Source organism: Sminthopsis crassicaudata, chromosome 3 (genome assembly GCF_048593235.1).
Source record: "Sminthopsis crassicaudata isolate SCR6 chromosome 3, ASM4859323v1, whole genome shotgun sequence".
In the NCBI taxonomy this organism is placed as follows: domain Eukaryota; kingdom Metazoa; phylum Chordata; class Mammalia; order Dasyuromorphia; family Dasyuridae; genus Sminthopsis; species Sminthopsis crassicaudata.
Genome location: NC_133619.1, coordinates 605,388,681 through 605,405,152, shown reverse-complemented (window position 1 = coordinate 605,405,152; position 16,472 = coordinate 605,388,681). Strand labels below are relative to the sequence as shown.

The following is a 16,472-nucleotide window of genomic DNA, read 5'->3' as shown; positions in this document are numbered from 1 at the left end:
GCTTATTTCACTCTGCATCAGTTTATATAAGTCTTCTTAGATTGTTTCTTAAGAAAGTTTCAGAAAACTTTCTCTCTAGAAAATGTTCCAAGGTTACAAGTTGTGCATTGTCTGGACGTGGTTTTTCTCTTCAGGCCTGTCTAACCTACCCTGTCCTGACCTTATGCAAGAGATATCATTTCCTTCTCCTTCATCTCCTCAGTCAAAGAAATGTCCCAGATGATGTCTTTGTACTAGTTTGTTCTAAATGTGGATAAAGATGAAGTCTCAGAATCTTAGCATCCAGGAGTGAGTTAAGAAAGATGAATTAGAGAACCATTCACCTGGCTCAACTAAACCCTGACAAATTCTTAATTCCTCTCATACTTCTAGCACCTCATAGATTAGCAGAGGCCCAACAGAGGAACCTCATTCTTCTGTGTGCATATCCAGGACTTTAAAATGTATTCCATGTTTAATGAGGCAGATTTGTAGACACTTGCCATATTAGAATTGCAATAAGATGTAACAGGAAGCCTTCATTATTATATTCATAACTCTTCAATCTCAGCTTTAGATGGAACCTTGTGAGCTGTTTAATTTAGCCCCTACAACAGCCCCATGAATAGGACTACATATTGTAAACTCCTCTGTTCCCTTTGGCTTACTCCCACATAACAGGAATTACCAAATGCAGCTATAATATACTGACTAGGAGGGGAAACAGGTACTAAACACACTCTCCTTTACTTTGCTACATAATCAAATCTCAGGAGAAATAAAAATCTCAGACAGATAGAGAAAGAGAGAGATGGGTAAATAAACAGACATAGGTAAATGGATGGATAGTTAAGTAGAGAGTAGGTAGAAAAAGATAGAGAGGAAAATAGAAATAGAGAGGGAGAAATAAAGATAAAGGTAGATAAACAAGAAAAAAAGAAAGAAGAAAGAGGAGGAGGAAGAGAAGGAGAAGAAGGAGAAGAAGAAGGAGGAGAAAGAGAAGAAAGGAGGGTTGATAGAAATAGAGAAAAAGAAATAGAGAGAGATCAATGGATAGATTGATTGAGATAAAGAGGTAGAGATAGATAAGAGAGAAAGAGAGAAATAGAGACAGAAAAAAATAGAAATATAGGCAGAAGGGGAAAGAGACAGAGATAAAGAGAAATGGATAAGTAAACAAAAAAGATAGATACAAACATGCATATCAGCAGCCCATCTATTAAGTATTATGAGAGACACACAGAGAATCCCAGCAATGCTAGTGCACCTGCCCACACCGAAAACCTTGCCTCCAATTCAATCTCCCCATAAGCACTGGATCAGCCACAGGGTTCCACAGCAGAACTCCATCTGTTGCAGACAGCCCATCCTGCTGCTGTTCTCCTTTAGCTTCTCACCATATGCTCCCACTGTAGACCCATCTTGGTGGTGAATAGTTAAGTTCAGTTGCTAATGACTCAGCACTGTTTCTTGCAATCATGTGAAACCAGCTGCCTGCTCTTGGCTTAGGTGCTTCCTCTGGCCGTGGTGCTGAACAGGGTAGCCCTGCCTTCCACTGATGGCCAGAGCAGTAGCCAGGAGCAAAGTACATCCTAACACTGGAGATACAGAAAGCAGCTCCTGGAAGCTGCAAAGTTTCCCAGCAGGGCAAGGCCCCGCCGATAGGATGCTTGCCCTCATATCTCCCAGAATTATAGAGATAAGGAAAACCTTTTTGCACTCTGAAAAGGGCAAGGAGCTAATGCCGAAGATAACTGTCATGCATTGAGTCACGAGACCTGGGTCCAAAATGCAACTCTGGCACTTTCTACCCACAAGACATTGGAGAAGAACTTCCTTCAGTTGTATTTTTTTTCATCTTAAAAATACAGGACCTTATAAAGGGCTTTCTTGATGGGTTGATAGATGATTATTAGATCATAGCTATTGAGCAGGAATAGACCTATAAGAAGATCTAATCTAACTTGCTCATTTTCAGAGGAAGAAGCAGAGGCCTACAGCTGTTAAATAGCCTTCCCAAAATAAGACAGGTAGTAACAGGGACTGGTGAGGGGAAAAGGAGCATTTATTACTCACCTACTATGTGCCAGACACTGTGCTAAGTGTTTTACAATTATTATCTCATTTGATCCTCACAACAATCCTGGGAGGTGGATGCTATTATCATTATTATTTATAGCTGAGGAAATGGAAGCAGTGACTTGCCCAGTGTCCCACAGCTAGTAAATGTTTGGGGCCAGATTTGAATTCAGGTCTCTTTGAATCCTGACCCAGCTCTCTGTCCACGGTGTCACTTAGCTGTCAGGGCTAAAATTAAAATTTGCATCCTATGGCTCTTAAGTTTCACACTTTCCACACTCTCCAGGCAGATATTGGTGTGAGTGGATACCAGAAAAAGCTGATCTATTCCCCAATAGCTGCCACCAGATAGGTAATGGAGAAAGACTGTTTCTCCTCCGCTGTCATAGCCCCTGGGGTTCAGTTGGTTCAGGATCAGTTCAATCCATTCCTGGTTTATTAAGCACCTACTCTGTGCACTATCCCTTATGGAGTTTAAACAGATGAAATACAACAGGGCCCGTGGCTCAGTGGAGCACATAATCTGGTAAGGGGAGAAGACATACTTCTTATATTTTGAGAACTTTGACTTCTTCCTTCCTTCATGTGACTGCTGCAGCCAGTGAGGGTGCAGGCAATGATTCCGGGAGTTGCTATTGTTGAAAACAAAAATGTATGAGGAGCTTCTTGGGCCTTAACTAGGTTGGGCCTTAGGTATCAGAGTTCTAATCCATTCCCAGGTCCCTCCTCTTGGTCTTTCTGTCTTGGTCGTGGGTACAAGAGTTTGCACTTTGCTGACATGAATTTAGTGATGGATATCACATGGAGCTACTAGAAAAAGCATGAATATCACTGGAAGCCCATATACACAATGACTCCCAAGTGAAATAGAATGTCCCCAAAGAGGAGAAAGAGATGATGTGTGTTCAGCCACCCACCAAATGAATTAAATGCTTTCCCACACTAATCTTCCAGGGAATTGAAATTGAAATTAGTTAAAACCAGGGTCTGAAACTAGCTTCAGGGCTGTGTGACTCCAAGCAAGTCACTTTATTTTTCTGCGTTTTGGTAATCTTAAGATATGGATGGAGTGCCAGACTTGGAGGTGGGAATCTTGATTTCTAATCCTGCTCCTGATCATGAAAAAGTCTCTGAATGCCCATTTCCTTTCTTATAGAAAGAATAAGCATGTATATAGCACCCAGTATATGCCAGAAGGAATAAGCATGTATACAGCACCTAGTATATGCCAGACACTACGTCAAGTCAATTGTCTGCCTCCCAGGTTGTTGTAAAGCTTAGAAGAGCAGGCATTTTGAAAGCCTAAAAATGCTATATAAATGCCTGCTGTGTTTATTATTGTTATTTCCATGCTATGGGTGCTCTAGACTTTCTGTGGATAGCAGCCATACTTTATCATTCCTTTTAGGTTCTCTTTATCTTTAAGACTCACAGGCTTAGAAGTAAATTCATTCAGCCATAGCTGCATTCCGGACCAGTGAGCTAATCCTGCTAAGGCTATGGTTCAACAAGCCATCTTAAACCTTCTTTTGCAGGTCTTCCGAGAGAAAGTCATCAGACTTGGAGAGAAGCTCCTGCCAGCCTTCAACACCCCCACTGGAATTCCCCGGGGGATGGTAAACTTTGGGAGGTAGGACTATCAGCCAGCACTGGCACTGACTATCCACTCCTGGGGACTGTTTCTCATGCCATTGACTGATTTAGCTATAGGGAGAAGTGGGCTGAAGCAGGGTGGCTTAAAGGCGTAATCATGGTTTACCCCTTCCCCTTCCCCTTCCCATGATAATGGCAGCTAGTTGTCAAAGTGGGGAGTTAGGAATCCTGTAGTGAATCCTTTTTAATGATGCCTTAAAAGAAAAAAAAAAAAGAAAGTTACACGATTATTATATATTTAAAAGTTATAGCAAGTTGTCCCTAATAGGTTTATAATTTCGTATGCAATCATCTTTGCTTAATTCTACTGTGATAGGGAAAATCTTTTTTTTTTATTTCATAAATTAAGAATAGATTTTTAAAAATTAAGTCACTCAACCCAATAGACTAATGTTGTCCCTTGAAGACTAGGAAGGATCCCAGGTATTCTCTGCTGGACAGCTCCTCTGTTAATCATTTCATTCAAGTCAACAAAACTGTATCTGGTGCACTTGAATGTAATAAGTACTTAATAAAATTTTATTGATATGAACTGTTCTGGACATTAAGGGATATAATCATACTTTTAAAAGCCCTTAAGGAGCTTACAAAAATGGATGTTATATACATCTTCAGAGCCTAGGACAAAACCTTGGACCCTGTAGGCAATGAATAGATGTTTATTGAATGAATCAATGAATTTTGAACTTAATAGAAAAATACAACACAATATTCATAGCTTCGATACAAAATAGGATAATATATAGGCACATAAGAAAGATACAAGTTTAAGAACAAGAAAAGGAAATGACACTTCTGGTAAGAAAGCTTGAGATGGCTCCTGGGAAAACTAAATATTTAAGGTTGGGTACGGTTTAACAGTGGAGATTGAAGCGGAGAGAGTACTGTTGATGTAGAAAAGATGTGAAGGTGAGAAACTACAGGACATGTAATGGATGGAAGTAGTCGATTCAGTTTGATACAAGCATGAGTTGAGGGAAGGAGGGGAGTGAGATAAATTTAGGAAAGTGGCTTTGCATTGTATAGGAGTTAGGAATTTGGAAATAGTGAAAGGAAATTGGGCTTTATCTGATAGGAAAAAAAAATTTAAGCCTCTTGAATGATCCATTGCCTGGTTGGTAGATATCAGGGAGCCTCTGAAGATTTTGAACAGGGTAGGGATGTGATCAATTCCGAATCTCAAGAAATCAAACGAGATCTATGCAAATTTCTAAGCTCCCTTCTTCCCTCGATACCAACTAGTTAAATCAGTCTCAAAAATAATGCCAGGTACATAGGAAGGGCAGAGTTTGGAAGCTATTAGGAGGCTATTACAGAAATCCATGTAGAAGGTATAGAATGGCTATAGAATGAGGTAAAGGATTCTAAAGAGATTGTTAAGAGAAATATTCACTGTCCTGTAAAAAATAGGTATGACTTTTCTACATCTTCTAGTAACTACCAACCTGCCCCATCTTTATCTTTCCATCCCTGTTCCAGGGCTTTATGATTATAGATCTGTTGATCCACAGAAAAAAAGAGGTTCAGGGAGCTGTCAGATGCTCATAGAAGAAGCAGGGTTTGGAGCTTGGAGGCACAGATTCATGACCCAGAGCCTATTACGATTGCTTCTGCCACTACTCTAGTGGTTAGGATGTTTTTTGCCAGAAAAGCCATTTGATACCTATGACTTTCTGATCCCTGGAGAGTAAGGTAGCATCACTCTCCAGTTGCCTACCTACCTTGTACCATGAAGACATCCCAGGCTCTAATCTTTCTGATTATGGAACTCTGGAGAGACTACTTCACCACTCTTTGCCTCAGTTTCTTCATTTGTAATATTAGAAATATTCTATTTCTGCCCATGTGGGTTGTTGTGATGAAAATTCTTTGGCCACTTTAAAGTTCTATAAATGAGAGAGTTGTTATCCACCAAAACCTTTAGCAGAAATGTTGGATGATACCAACCATTTTTCTCTCGGTGGCCAACAGAGACAAAAGCAGCATCTGGGAAGCTGAATGTGGTGTGTGTGTGTGTGTGTGTGTGTGTGGGTGGGTGGGTGGGTGGGTGGGTGTGTTTGGGGGGGGATGGCATTAATACTTCTTACTTTGCCTGATTCATGACTTCCTTGGTGGGGGCCCTCAATTCAATGCAAATCAACAGACATTTATTAGTCTGTGGACAAGGCCCTGTGCTCCATGCTAGGGATTCAGACATAAATTATAATAATGGAAACTGACATTTATTTAGCATTTCACATTTTGCAAAGAACTTTACATACATCATTTCATTTGAGCATCACAACAATCCTGTGAGATATTGCTATCGTTGTTTATGAGCTCAATTTTAAAGAGAGGGAAACTGAGGCTTGGGAAAATAAGGTAAGTTGCCTGTGAAGATGCAGCTTGGAAGCCTCAGAGGTGAAATTTCAACTCAGGGCTTTCCTGACCTCTATCCATTCATTGCAATGCTTCTCCAAGTATTCTCAAGAAGCTCATAATTTATAATAGTCTCTGAGGCACAGGTGAGAGAATAGATAGAACATTGAATTTAGAACTGGGAAAAATCTAGGTTTGAATCTCTCTACAGACTCTCATTGCCCTGAACTACCCTGGGCAAGTCACAATCTCTCTAAATCTTGGTTTTCTCATTTCTAAAAATTAGGAGGTTAATTTGATGGCTTCTGTGGTCCCTTCCAGTTTTAGCTATGGTTCTATAGAGATATTTTGCTCGTGTTGAGAATTCCCAGAAAGGGAAACTCCCTCTATTAATGCAGGTTAGGAGTCACAAAGACCTACATTGAAATTTGACCTCTGACATTCACTAGCTGTGTGAAACGGAGTAAGTCACTTAATCTCTCATCTTCCTCAGTTTCCTTAACTATAAAATGGGGATAATCTACCTCCCAGCGTTGTTGTGAGGATCAAATAGATAATTATGAGGTACTGAGTACAGTGCCTGGCACATAGTAAGTGTTAAATAAATGTTAGCTGCCATTATTATTCTCTAGAGCTTATGATATCAGAAAACTGTGTAAAACATTGAGAGAGTAAGTAATTTGGTGAGGGTCACTCAGCTAGTATATGACACAAATGGATCCAAAACTAGGTCTTCCCTATAATCTCTCCACTACACCAATCTGCCTCTCACCCTATGAGAAAACTACAAATGAGGGAGAAGGAAGGTGGAGAGGGAAAGTCCTATAACTACTCCCCATGTCTTCCCATAAATCCTTATTTCACCAACAGAGTTGAGTTCAAATCCTGGTTCTGCGTTAACTGTATGGCTCTGGACAAATCATTCTATCTTTCAAGGTCTCAGTTTTCTCACCTAAAAAACAAGAGGGTTGTACTAGATCCTCTTTCAAACATCAACTAAATCTTCAGCAGGTGTAACGTGCTCTCCTGGCAGTTACAATACTAGTCTGTCCTGGACCCACCAGAGTACCTTTGACCACTGTCCTTTGCAGTGTGAGCTCTACCCGGCTCGCCTCCTCTGAGGCCTTCTAAGGTCTCTGGCCACAATCTCTTGAATCTATAGCTTAGTAACCGGTAGCGCACTCAAGAACAACCACGTGTAATCTTAAAAGCCTTTATTATACCTACTCACATAATGCCCTAACTGATGCCCTGACTTGTTGGTTCCCTGGTGAACACCTGGTCAGAAGACCCATGTGTTCACTACCAAAACCCTTACCTCTTTTGGCTATCCATCTTGGCTTGGCCACCCAGCTGGGGAGCCAGGGTGAACAGCAGGAGGTTAAAGAGGGCGGTTGCTGCCTGCAGTGGGCTTATATAGGGCCTGTGAGGTCACACACACAGCCAATCAGCGAGAGAGTCACCCATTACAAAACTATCTCAATATGGCCAGGATCCCGCCCAAGGGCAGTCCTAATATCCACAGAAATTACTTCTGGGCCTCAATCCCGATGCACTGTGTCCGCCCATTTAAAGGGCCCTTACAAGCAGGGATCTGGGGAGAGAGAGAGAAAGTGTGTGTGCGTGTGTGTGTGTGTGTGTGTGTGAGAGAGAGAGAGAGAGAGAGAGAGAGACAGAGAGAGACAGAGAGAGAAAGAAGAGAGACAGAGAGAATGAAGAGAAAGAGAGAGAGAGACAGAGAGAGAGAGAAAAGAAGAAGAAGAAGAAGAAGAAGAAGAAGAAGAAGAAGAAGAAGAAGAAGAAAAAGAAGAAGAAGAAGAAGAAGAAGAAGAAGAAGAAGAAGAAGAAGAAGAAGAAGAAGAAGAAGAAGAAGAAGAAGAAGAAGAAGAAGAAGAAGAAGAAGTAAAGGAGGAAGAGAGAGGGGAAGGGAAGGAGGGAGGGAGAGAAAGAAAGAAAGAGAGAAAGTGTCATGAGTATCTAGAGAGAAGAAAACATCCATGAAGAAGTGATCAGGATTGTCGAATGCTACAGTGAAGCCAAGGAGATCGACTAACAAAAGTAGACTTGTAAATCAAAAGCTTGCTGGTAGTTTTGAACAAAGAAGTTTCTGTTGACAGAGTTGGGAGCCAGGCTGCAAAATAGAAAAAAGGAGGAAATGGTCATCACTAATTGGTGGAAATGAAAGGCATCGGGGAAGGCATCATGGAGGAGGTGGCATATAAACTGGGCTTTAGATGATGAGTAGGCTTTCAGCAGGCAGAAGTTTGAAATTCTGAGCAGTTGTAGCAATTTGAACAAAGAGACAATGCAGAACTGTCCAGGTATGTTCAGAAGACAGTTTGATTGTCGTGTACAGGAAGAATGAGGCAAGTTGGAAAGGAGGGATAGCAACAAATAGTGGAGAATCTTGAATGATGAGCTGAGAATGTGGACTTCTATTGGGTGGGCAATGGGTAATCACTGGGCTGTTTTTAGGAGTCAAGGAATACTATGACCAGAGATTATTCAGGCAGCGGTATACAGAAGTGTTCCTGTGTATGATCTGAACCAGATCTCTTTGGATATCTTTGGAAAATGTTTGACAAAATAAATTAAAATACATATAATGTAGAGAATTAATGTGGGTTTTCTAAGTCAATTTGTGGCCTACAGAGATCCATTTCTATTTGTGCTTGACACTTTAAGTCACAGTGAGAAAAATGAAGGCAATCGCTGCAATCCAGATGGGTACTAGGGTGGAAACTGAGAATAGAGAGGGAAAGGAGAGATTGAAAAGTTACTACATAGGACTTAGTGTGTAGATAAGAAGGCAGTAAAGGGGGAGACACAAGGATTCTTTCGGGGAAACCACACCATTATCATGAGATCTGGACACGGTCGCCTGGGACCTCTCCAGAGATTCCTTCAAGAGGGAGGAGACACATCCAAAATGGCAGCTCAGAAGGCCTTTGGTGTACTCTTCTGACCTCCATGTGCCGTGGGTTTCAGAGTCCTAGGATGCCCAGTGAGAAGTTCTTGCTTTGGCCCTGATTAAACCATGGCACCTGAGATCACCCTCCCTCCAGGGAGAGCTCCTCCATTCCCTGGTCTCTGTTCCCAGCTCCTAAACTTTAAGAGATCAGACTGGACTGTGTTTGCTGTCAATCACCTCCATATCTCAACAAGCACTTGTTTAATACAGACCCTAACTGACATTTCTGATAAAGTATTTATTTTAAGCACTCTCCATCTTCTGAGGTGCAGTGGGGGCGGAAGGGGATTATGTATACATATGTATGTGTATGTAGATTTTTTGGCAGAAGTTCCTCTTTCTTTAATGGGCAAGATATTCAGTGTTTCAAATGTTTCCTTCTTCTACCCTGCCAAGTGTCAGGGATGCCTCCTACAGCGGGCAGAAGCAGCCCAGGCCCTGCTCTTCAAAGAGAAAGTCTGATGGATTCCAGCACACATACCTGGCAGCAACCTAGGTGGGCCCAGTCAAGGCAGAGAATAATCAGTAAAGTCCTGGCAGTAAGGAGCTAGAATTCAGAGACAGACTGGAGAGCTAATTATGCTGAGACCCCATTGCTGATGGGGGGGAGGTCTTGTGGGATGTTCATAAAGGAACCACAGAGTACTAAAACGGAGGAGGGCCTGTAGAATTTGATGTCAGAGCTGGGAGGGCCCTTAGAACCCAGGAGGTCAGAGCAGGGAGGGCCCTTAGAACCCGGGAGGTCAGAGCTGGGAGGGCCCTTAGAACCCAGGAGGTCAGAGCTGGGAGGGCCCTTAGAACCCAGGAGGTCAGAGCAGGGAGGGCCCTTAGAACCCAGGAGGTCAGAGCAGGGAGGGCCCTTAGAACACAGGATGTTAGGATTGGGTGGACCTTTAAACCACATAATGTCAGAACTGAGATGGACTTTAAAGAATATCAGAGCTGAGAGGAACTTTAAAACACAGAATGTCAGAACTAAAAGGGGCCTAAGAACCCCTAAATATCAAAAACTAGAAGGAATCTCAAAGATTATCTTGTCCATCTTTCTCATTTTACAAGGAGAAGGGGAATGGCCCCTCCACAGCTCCCCAAAGCACAGAGGGAGGCCTGGGAGCTGGATTTGGGTTTCCCTGCTCTCCGGCCAGTGCACTTCTTACTATCATCCTCTGTTGCTCAGAGGAAGCTCATTTCTGTCATATTCTGTCTCCAAGGGAACTAGGAGTGAATAAATGACAACCTATATGTAATATAATATAGAGTGACTGATGATAATAATTTGCTCTGAAGAGAGTACCCACTTACAGGCCAGTAGTTTTCTGTGGTCCTGAAAAATCCATAAAAAAGTCAGGAAAGAAGGAAGGGAGAAAGGGAGGGAAAGAAGCATTTATCACTTACTATGTGTCAGGCATTGTACCAAATACTTTACAAATATCATCTCATTTGATCCTCACAACCTGAAAGATAGGTGCTATTATTAATCCCTCATTTTGCAGTTCTTTTCTTTTCTTTTTTTTTTTTTTAAAGCTTTTTATTTTCGAAACATATGCACGGATAATTTTTCAACATTGACCTTTGCATAGCCTTGTTTCAGATTCTCTCCTCCTTACCCCTCCTCCCAGATGGCAAGCAATTCAATATATGTTATACATGTTAAAATATGTTAAATTCAATATGTGTAAACATTTATACAATTCTCTTGCTGCACAAGAAAAAATAGATCAAAAAGGAAAGAAAATGAGTAAGAAAACAAAAAAGCAAGCAAACAACAACAAAAAGAGTGAGAATGCTATGATTTGATCCATATTCAGTTCCCACAGTCCTCTCTCTGGATGTAGATGGCTCTCTTCATCACGAGATCACTGCAGTTGGCATCCATCATCTCATTGTTGGAAGGAGTCACATTCATAAGAATCGATCATCCTATAACATTGGTGTTTGCAGTTGTTTTCTATTTTACAGTTGAGGAAACTGAGGCAAGAATTTGAAGGGACATACACTGAGCCACACAGCTATAAAGAGCCTGAGGTGAAATTTGGACGTAAGCCTTTGGGATGTCAGGCTTAACCCTTAACCAGGTGCCACACCTTGCTGCCTCAGAGGAGAGACAGCTCTAGATTCCATATCAGAGTTGAATTCAAATCCTGCTTCTGTGATACCTGTTTGGCTTTGGACAAAGCATTCTGCCTTTTTAGCCTTCAGTTTTCTCACCTATAAAATAAGAGGATGGTACTAGATGCCCTTTCAAACATCCTTCAGCTCTATCTATGGCCCTGTACCTTGGGCATCAGCTGGTATAATAATCCCCCACAAGAAGCTTCATTCAGGCTGGAGACGGGGAAGAGCTGAACAGCTGCTCTGGGTCAGGCAGAACCAGCGTAGATCATTTTGTCCTACTGCATCTGAAATTTCCTGCCCTTGCCCCTCTGCTTGTGGAAGGGGACTCTCCTGAGAGAGGGTGGGGTTTGGAGGGGACTCTGGCAGTAGTTGTCACCCCATTTACTGGTCCCTAGAATAGAAGCCACGAATGGAGCTTATGAAACAGCTGGGCTGCCAGGCATTAATAATAATAATAACTATAATAATGGTGATGATAATTTACATTGCCATAGATCTTAAAGATTTACAAAGTACTTTTCCTACAATTCTGAGGTAGGTAGGGAAAGTGGATTATGTCCTTTGTACAGTTAAAGACACTGCATCTCAAAGAGTTCCCATGGCTTGGCCCAGGTCACCCAAAGAGTAGTTTCAGAGCTGGGGGGTCTCAAATCCAGGTCTCTCCCTCCATGTTCAAAGCTCTTCCTAATTATTTTGTGATGCTTCTTAAGCCACTGATAGGGTTGAAAAGGAAGTAGGGAAGAGCTCAGAAGCCAACTTTGTATGTTTTGCAGAAGAGTGCTCCCCTCCCATTTTGCTATTTGAATTCCCTAGCTGTCACCTTTATGGCTAAATCAGGGCTCCTCCTTGGGAACAGCCTGTATTGGGGAGGAAGGTGCTATACCAACGAATGTAAAAACCAAAGGCTGCTTAGTTATCTTTTACTTTGAAATTTTCTTGGGATCCTCATTACCACAGGCAGCATCAATTATTCACTGAAGGCTCCCTGACCTGTTCAGCTCCAGCTGAAATCTGAAGGCAGAATCCCCATTAGCAGCCTGCCCTGCTGGGAACTTGGAAAGGAGGGTCTTATTGGACTGGGGGGGAAATATGGGGAGATGAGAGCTCTGTTCCCTATTCCTCCGGCCCCACCCCCAGCTTCAGCCTCTCTGGAAACCTCCTCCAGTCCCCATCACATCCCCTCAGATACTGAACCAGCCATGTATCAACCCCAAGGCTGAGACCTATTTGATACAGTCATGCTATCGATCCCCTTCCATTTATCCCTAGGATACTGAAAGGGGATTCCTGGATCCCATAAGTAACTCTCCATATTTTGGGATCAGGGAGCTCACCCCCTCCCAAAGCAGCTTTTGGGTCAACTCTTCAAAGTTTCCCCTGACCACATGCCTAAATATGCCTTCCATTATTTGTTCCTATTTCTGCTCTGGGGACCAAAAGAACAAAACTGATCCTTCTTCCACCAGACAGCCTTAAAGGCCAGAATATGAGTGTGTCTCCTCCTTCCCCCATCCTTTCATATTTCCACAGGCTAAATATCCCGAGCATCTTGGAATGATCTAAATGTGGCACCCATTTGAGAAGGGTGCTCACCACCTTCCTTTGTCCTTCCTAAAAGATGGCCCCCGAAATTGTACACAAAGCACCAGATGGGAGCTGACCATGATAGGAAGGAGGAGACAGGTCATGCAATCTCAGGACTCTAAGCTAAATAGACCCTGTCTAGTCCCACCCTCTCATCTTACAAAAGAAGAGACAGATGCTCAGAAAAAAAAGATTTTCCTATGATTACATGGATAGAAAGTAGCAGAACTAAGATTTAAATGAAGGTCCTCTGGCTCCCAAATCCATCATTTGAATCAATGCAATTCAAACTCCTTCCCAGTGGAAGATGCTTCTAGGTGATGAAGGATCATCCTTACTGTTTGAATGAATGAATGGGCATTTATTAAGTGCTTTCTGTGTACCAAGCATGGAGGATACAAATAGAGAAGAGAACCTTGCTTTTTGGTTCTAAAACTCCTCCTAGCTCATGATTCTATGTTCTAAGGGCCCTCCCAGCTCTGACATCCTCGGTTCTAAGGACCCTCTAGCTCTGACCTCCTGGGTTCTAAGGGCCCTCCCAGCTCTGACCTCCTGGGTTCTAAGGGCCCTCCCAGCTCTGACCTCCTGGGTTCTAAGGGCCCTCCCAGCTCTGACCTCCTGGGTTCTAAGGGCCCTCCCAGCTCTGACATCCTGGGTTCTAAGGGCCCTCCCAGCCCTGACATCCTATGTTCTAAGGGCCCTCCCAGCTCTGACATCCTGGGTTCTAAGGGCCCTCCCAGCTCTGACATCCTGGGTTCTAAGGACCCTCCCAGCTCTGACCTCCTGGGTTCTAAGGGCCCTCTAGCTCTGATATCCTGGGTTCTAAGGGCCCTCCTATCACCAATTTTCAGTATTTTCAGGACCCTTCCAGCTCTCTCTTTCTCTGTTCTAAAGACCCTCCCCTCTCTGACATTCTGTGTTCTAGAACTCCTTCCAATTCAGACTTTCCTGTCTCCTACCTGGATTTCAAAGCTGATTCCAACTCTGATATTCCATTTATTCTATGGCTTGTGACAGGATGGTACCAGGGACAGAGATTCTTTTTTCAGGCTTTTGATTCTGTGCAAAGACCAGTCTTTAAGATCTTTTGATTCTAAAAACAGCAAATAGCAGCCAGTAGGAAAGAAGTGGCCAGCCCCGTGGGATCTAACTCTGGCCTCGCTTCTGAGTCTCCAGCCTCTCAGCCTCTCAGCCTCCTACTCTGCCTCCTGTCTGCAAAACTAATTAGTGATGTTGCTACTTTTATCCGCCCCTGGAATGAGGAGAAGTAGCAGAAGTGAAATCCTTTGAAAGGCTGGATGTGTATTATTGTTGCTTGCTTATTGTTACTGTTTTTTATCAATGTTGTATTCTTCCAGCCTCTTTCCCCAGTCGGTTCTTAGTGTTCTGTGGCCTTCCTTTTAAAAAGAGGCAAGATGGAGAATGGTTTATAGGGGAGGAGATGTGGGCACTCAGAGACCCTGATTTCTTTCATGCCTGGTCCTGGCTTCCTAATGTCAACCAGCTCCTGTCAAATCACACAGTATCAGTGCAACAAGGAACCTTAGAACACAGAATGTCGGAGCTGGGAGAGAACTTAGAACACAGAATGTCAGAACAGGAAAGAACTTTAGAAGAGAAAAATATCAGAGAAGGAAGGAACCTTAGAACAGAATATCAGAACAGAAAGGAACTTTAGAATGAAAAATACAGAGCAGGAAGGAACCTTAGAATGGAAAATATCAGAGCAGGAAGGAACCTTAGAATGGAAAATACAGAGCAGGAAGGAACCTTAGAATGGAAAATACAGAGCAGGAAGGAACCTTAGAATGGAAAATACAGAGCAGGAAGGAACCTTAGAATGGAAAAATATCAGAGCAGGAAGGAATCTTAGAATGGAAAATACAGAGCAGGAAGGAATCTTAGAATGGAAAAATATAAGAGAAGAAAGGAATCTTAGAATGGAAAATATCAGAGAAGGAAGGAACCTTAGAATAGAATATCAGAGCAGAAAGGAACCTTAGAATGGAAAATACGAGCAGGAAGGAATCTTAGAATGGAAAATATCAGAGAAGGAAGGAACCTTAGAACAGAATATCAGAACAGAAAGGAACCTTAGAATGAAAAATACAGAGCAGGAAGGAACCTTAGAATGGAAAATATCAGAGCAGGAAGGAACCTTAGAATAGAATATCAGAGCAGAAAGGAACCTTAGAATGAAAAATACAGAGCAGGAAGGAATCTTAGAATGGAAAATATCAGAGCAGGAAGGAACCTTAGAATAGAATATCAGAGCAGAAAGGAACCTTAGAATGGAAAATACAGAGCAGGAAGGAATCTTAGAATGGAAAATATCAGAGCAGGAAGGAACCTTAGAATAGAATATCAGAGCAGAAAGGAACCTTAGAATGAAAAATACAGAGCAGGAAGGAATCTTAGAATGGAAAATATCAGAGAAGGAAGGAACCTTAGAATGTAGAATGCTAGAACATAGAATACCAGTCTCTTAAAAATCATTTATTAAGAGCTGACTATATGTGAGGAACTGCACTAAACGTTCCTTATGATATCCTCCTGCTTGAAAGAGCTCATAAATTAATATTTACATGTGGAATCCTAGCAAGAAGTTGCTAGCAGTAGAAGCAACATGGAAAATGTTCTCAAGAGCTGAATCTTGAGGGATGCCAGAAAATCTAGGGAGCAGAGGAGCCCAGGGAGAGGACTGAAGACATGAGACCCAGCCAGTAAAAAGGCCTGGAGTCAGGAGCAAGCCGTATTGGAGACACAGCATAAGCCCAGTGTTACTGGATGCAGTATGTGAAGGGGATTAAGGTGCCAAAAGAGTGGAAAGACAGGCTGGGGCCAGGTCAAGGAAGCCAGGCTTTGGAAGTCAAACAGGGGAATCTATATTTGATCTGGAGTTAACAGGAAGTTTCCGGAGTTTATTAAGTGGAGGGGGGAGAGTGATTATTTTAGGAAGATCACTTTGACACTTGAGGGATGTTTGGATTGGCCGGGAAGGAGATATGAGGTAAAGGAACAATCAAAAGGCCTGAATGAGGGTGATGGTTGTGGGAGGATAGAGAAGGGCAAGTGTGGTGAAGATGTCATGAAGGTAAAAATTAAAAGATCTGACAACATATTGAGTGTGAGTGGGGATCCACGGAGGACACTGGGGAAATGGTGGTACCTCAATAGTAATAGAAAAGTAAGGAAGGGGGACAGGCTGAGGAAAGGGAGGTAGAGGTATGTTCTGAACATAGCTTGAGATGTCTGTGGGAAGTTCCATTCAGGATATCCAGCAGGTAGACAAGAGCCTAGAACAGATTAGGGTTGAGTATTTAAATCTAGAAATCACCTCTATAGAAATGGCAGTTGAATCCTTGGGAACTGATAAGATCACCACATGAAGGAATATAGAGGACAAAGAAAAAAAGGACAGAGTTCTGGGGAATGCCCCCAGTTAGGATTTCTTCATCCAGAAGAAGGGGAAGAGGAGAGGTCAGAGAGTCAGGAGAAGCAGAAGAGATCAGTGTCACAACAACTTTGGTGGCAGAGAATATCCAGGAAGAAATGATGGTCAACTGGGTCAGAGTCTGCAGAAAAGTTAAAAGTCCAATTAAGGGCTCATTGGGTAAGCTTTGGAGGCGGCACTTTGACCTAAGGTGGATTACACTGAGAAGCTTTTTGTTGTTGTTCATTTAGGAGTCTTCTTGACCCCATTTGGGATTTTCTTGGCAGAGATACTGCTTTG

General features: G+C 42.5%; 1 protein-coding gene across 1 annotated transcript in view; it reads left to right on the top strand.

Moving 5' to 3' along the window:
• MAN1C1 (mannosidase alpha class 1C member 1) overlaps positions 1–16,472 on the top strand; it is a 218,617-nt gene that overhangs the window by 170,133 nt on the left and 32,012 nt on the right. Inside the window, 1 exon segment of the mRNA XM_074305793.1 lies at positions 3,594–3,688. Within this exon segment, the coding sequence (XP_074161894.1) occupies positions 3,594–3,688 (95 nt within the window).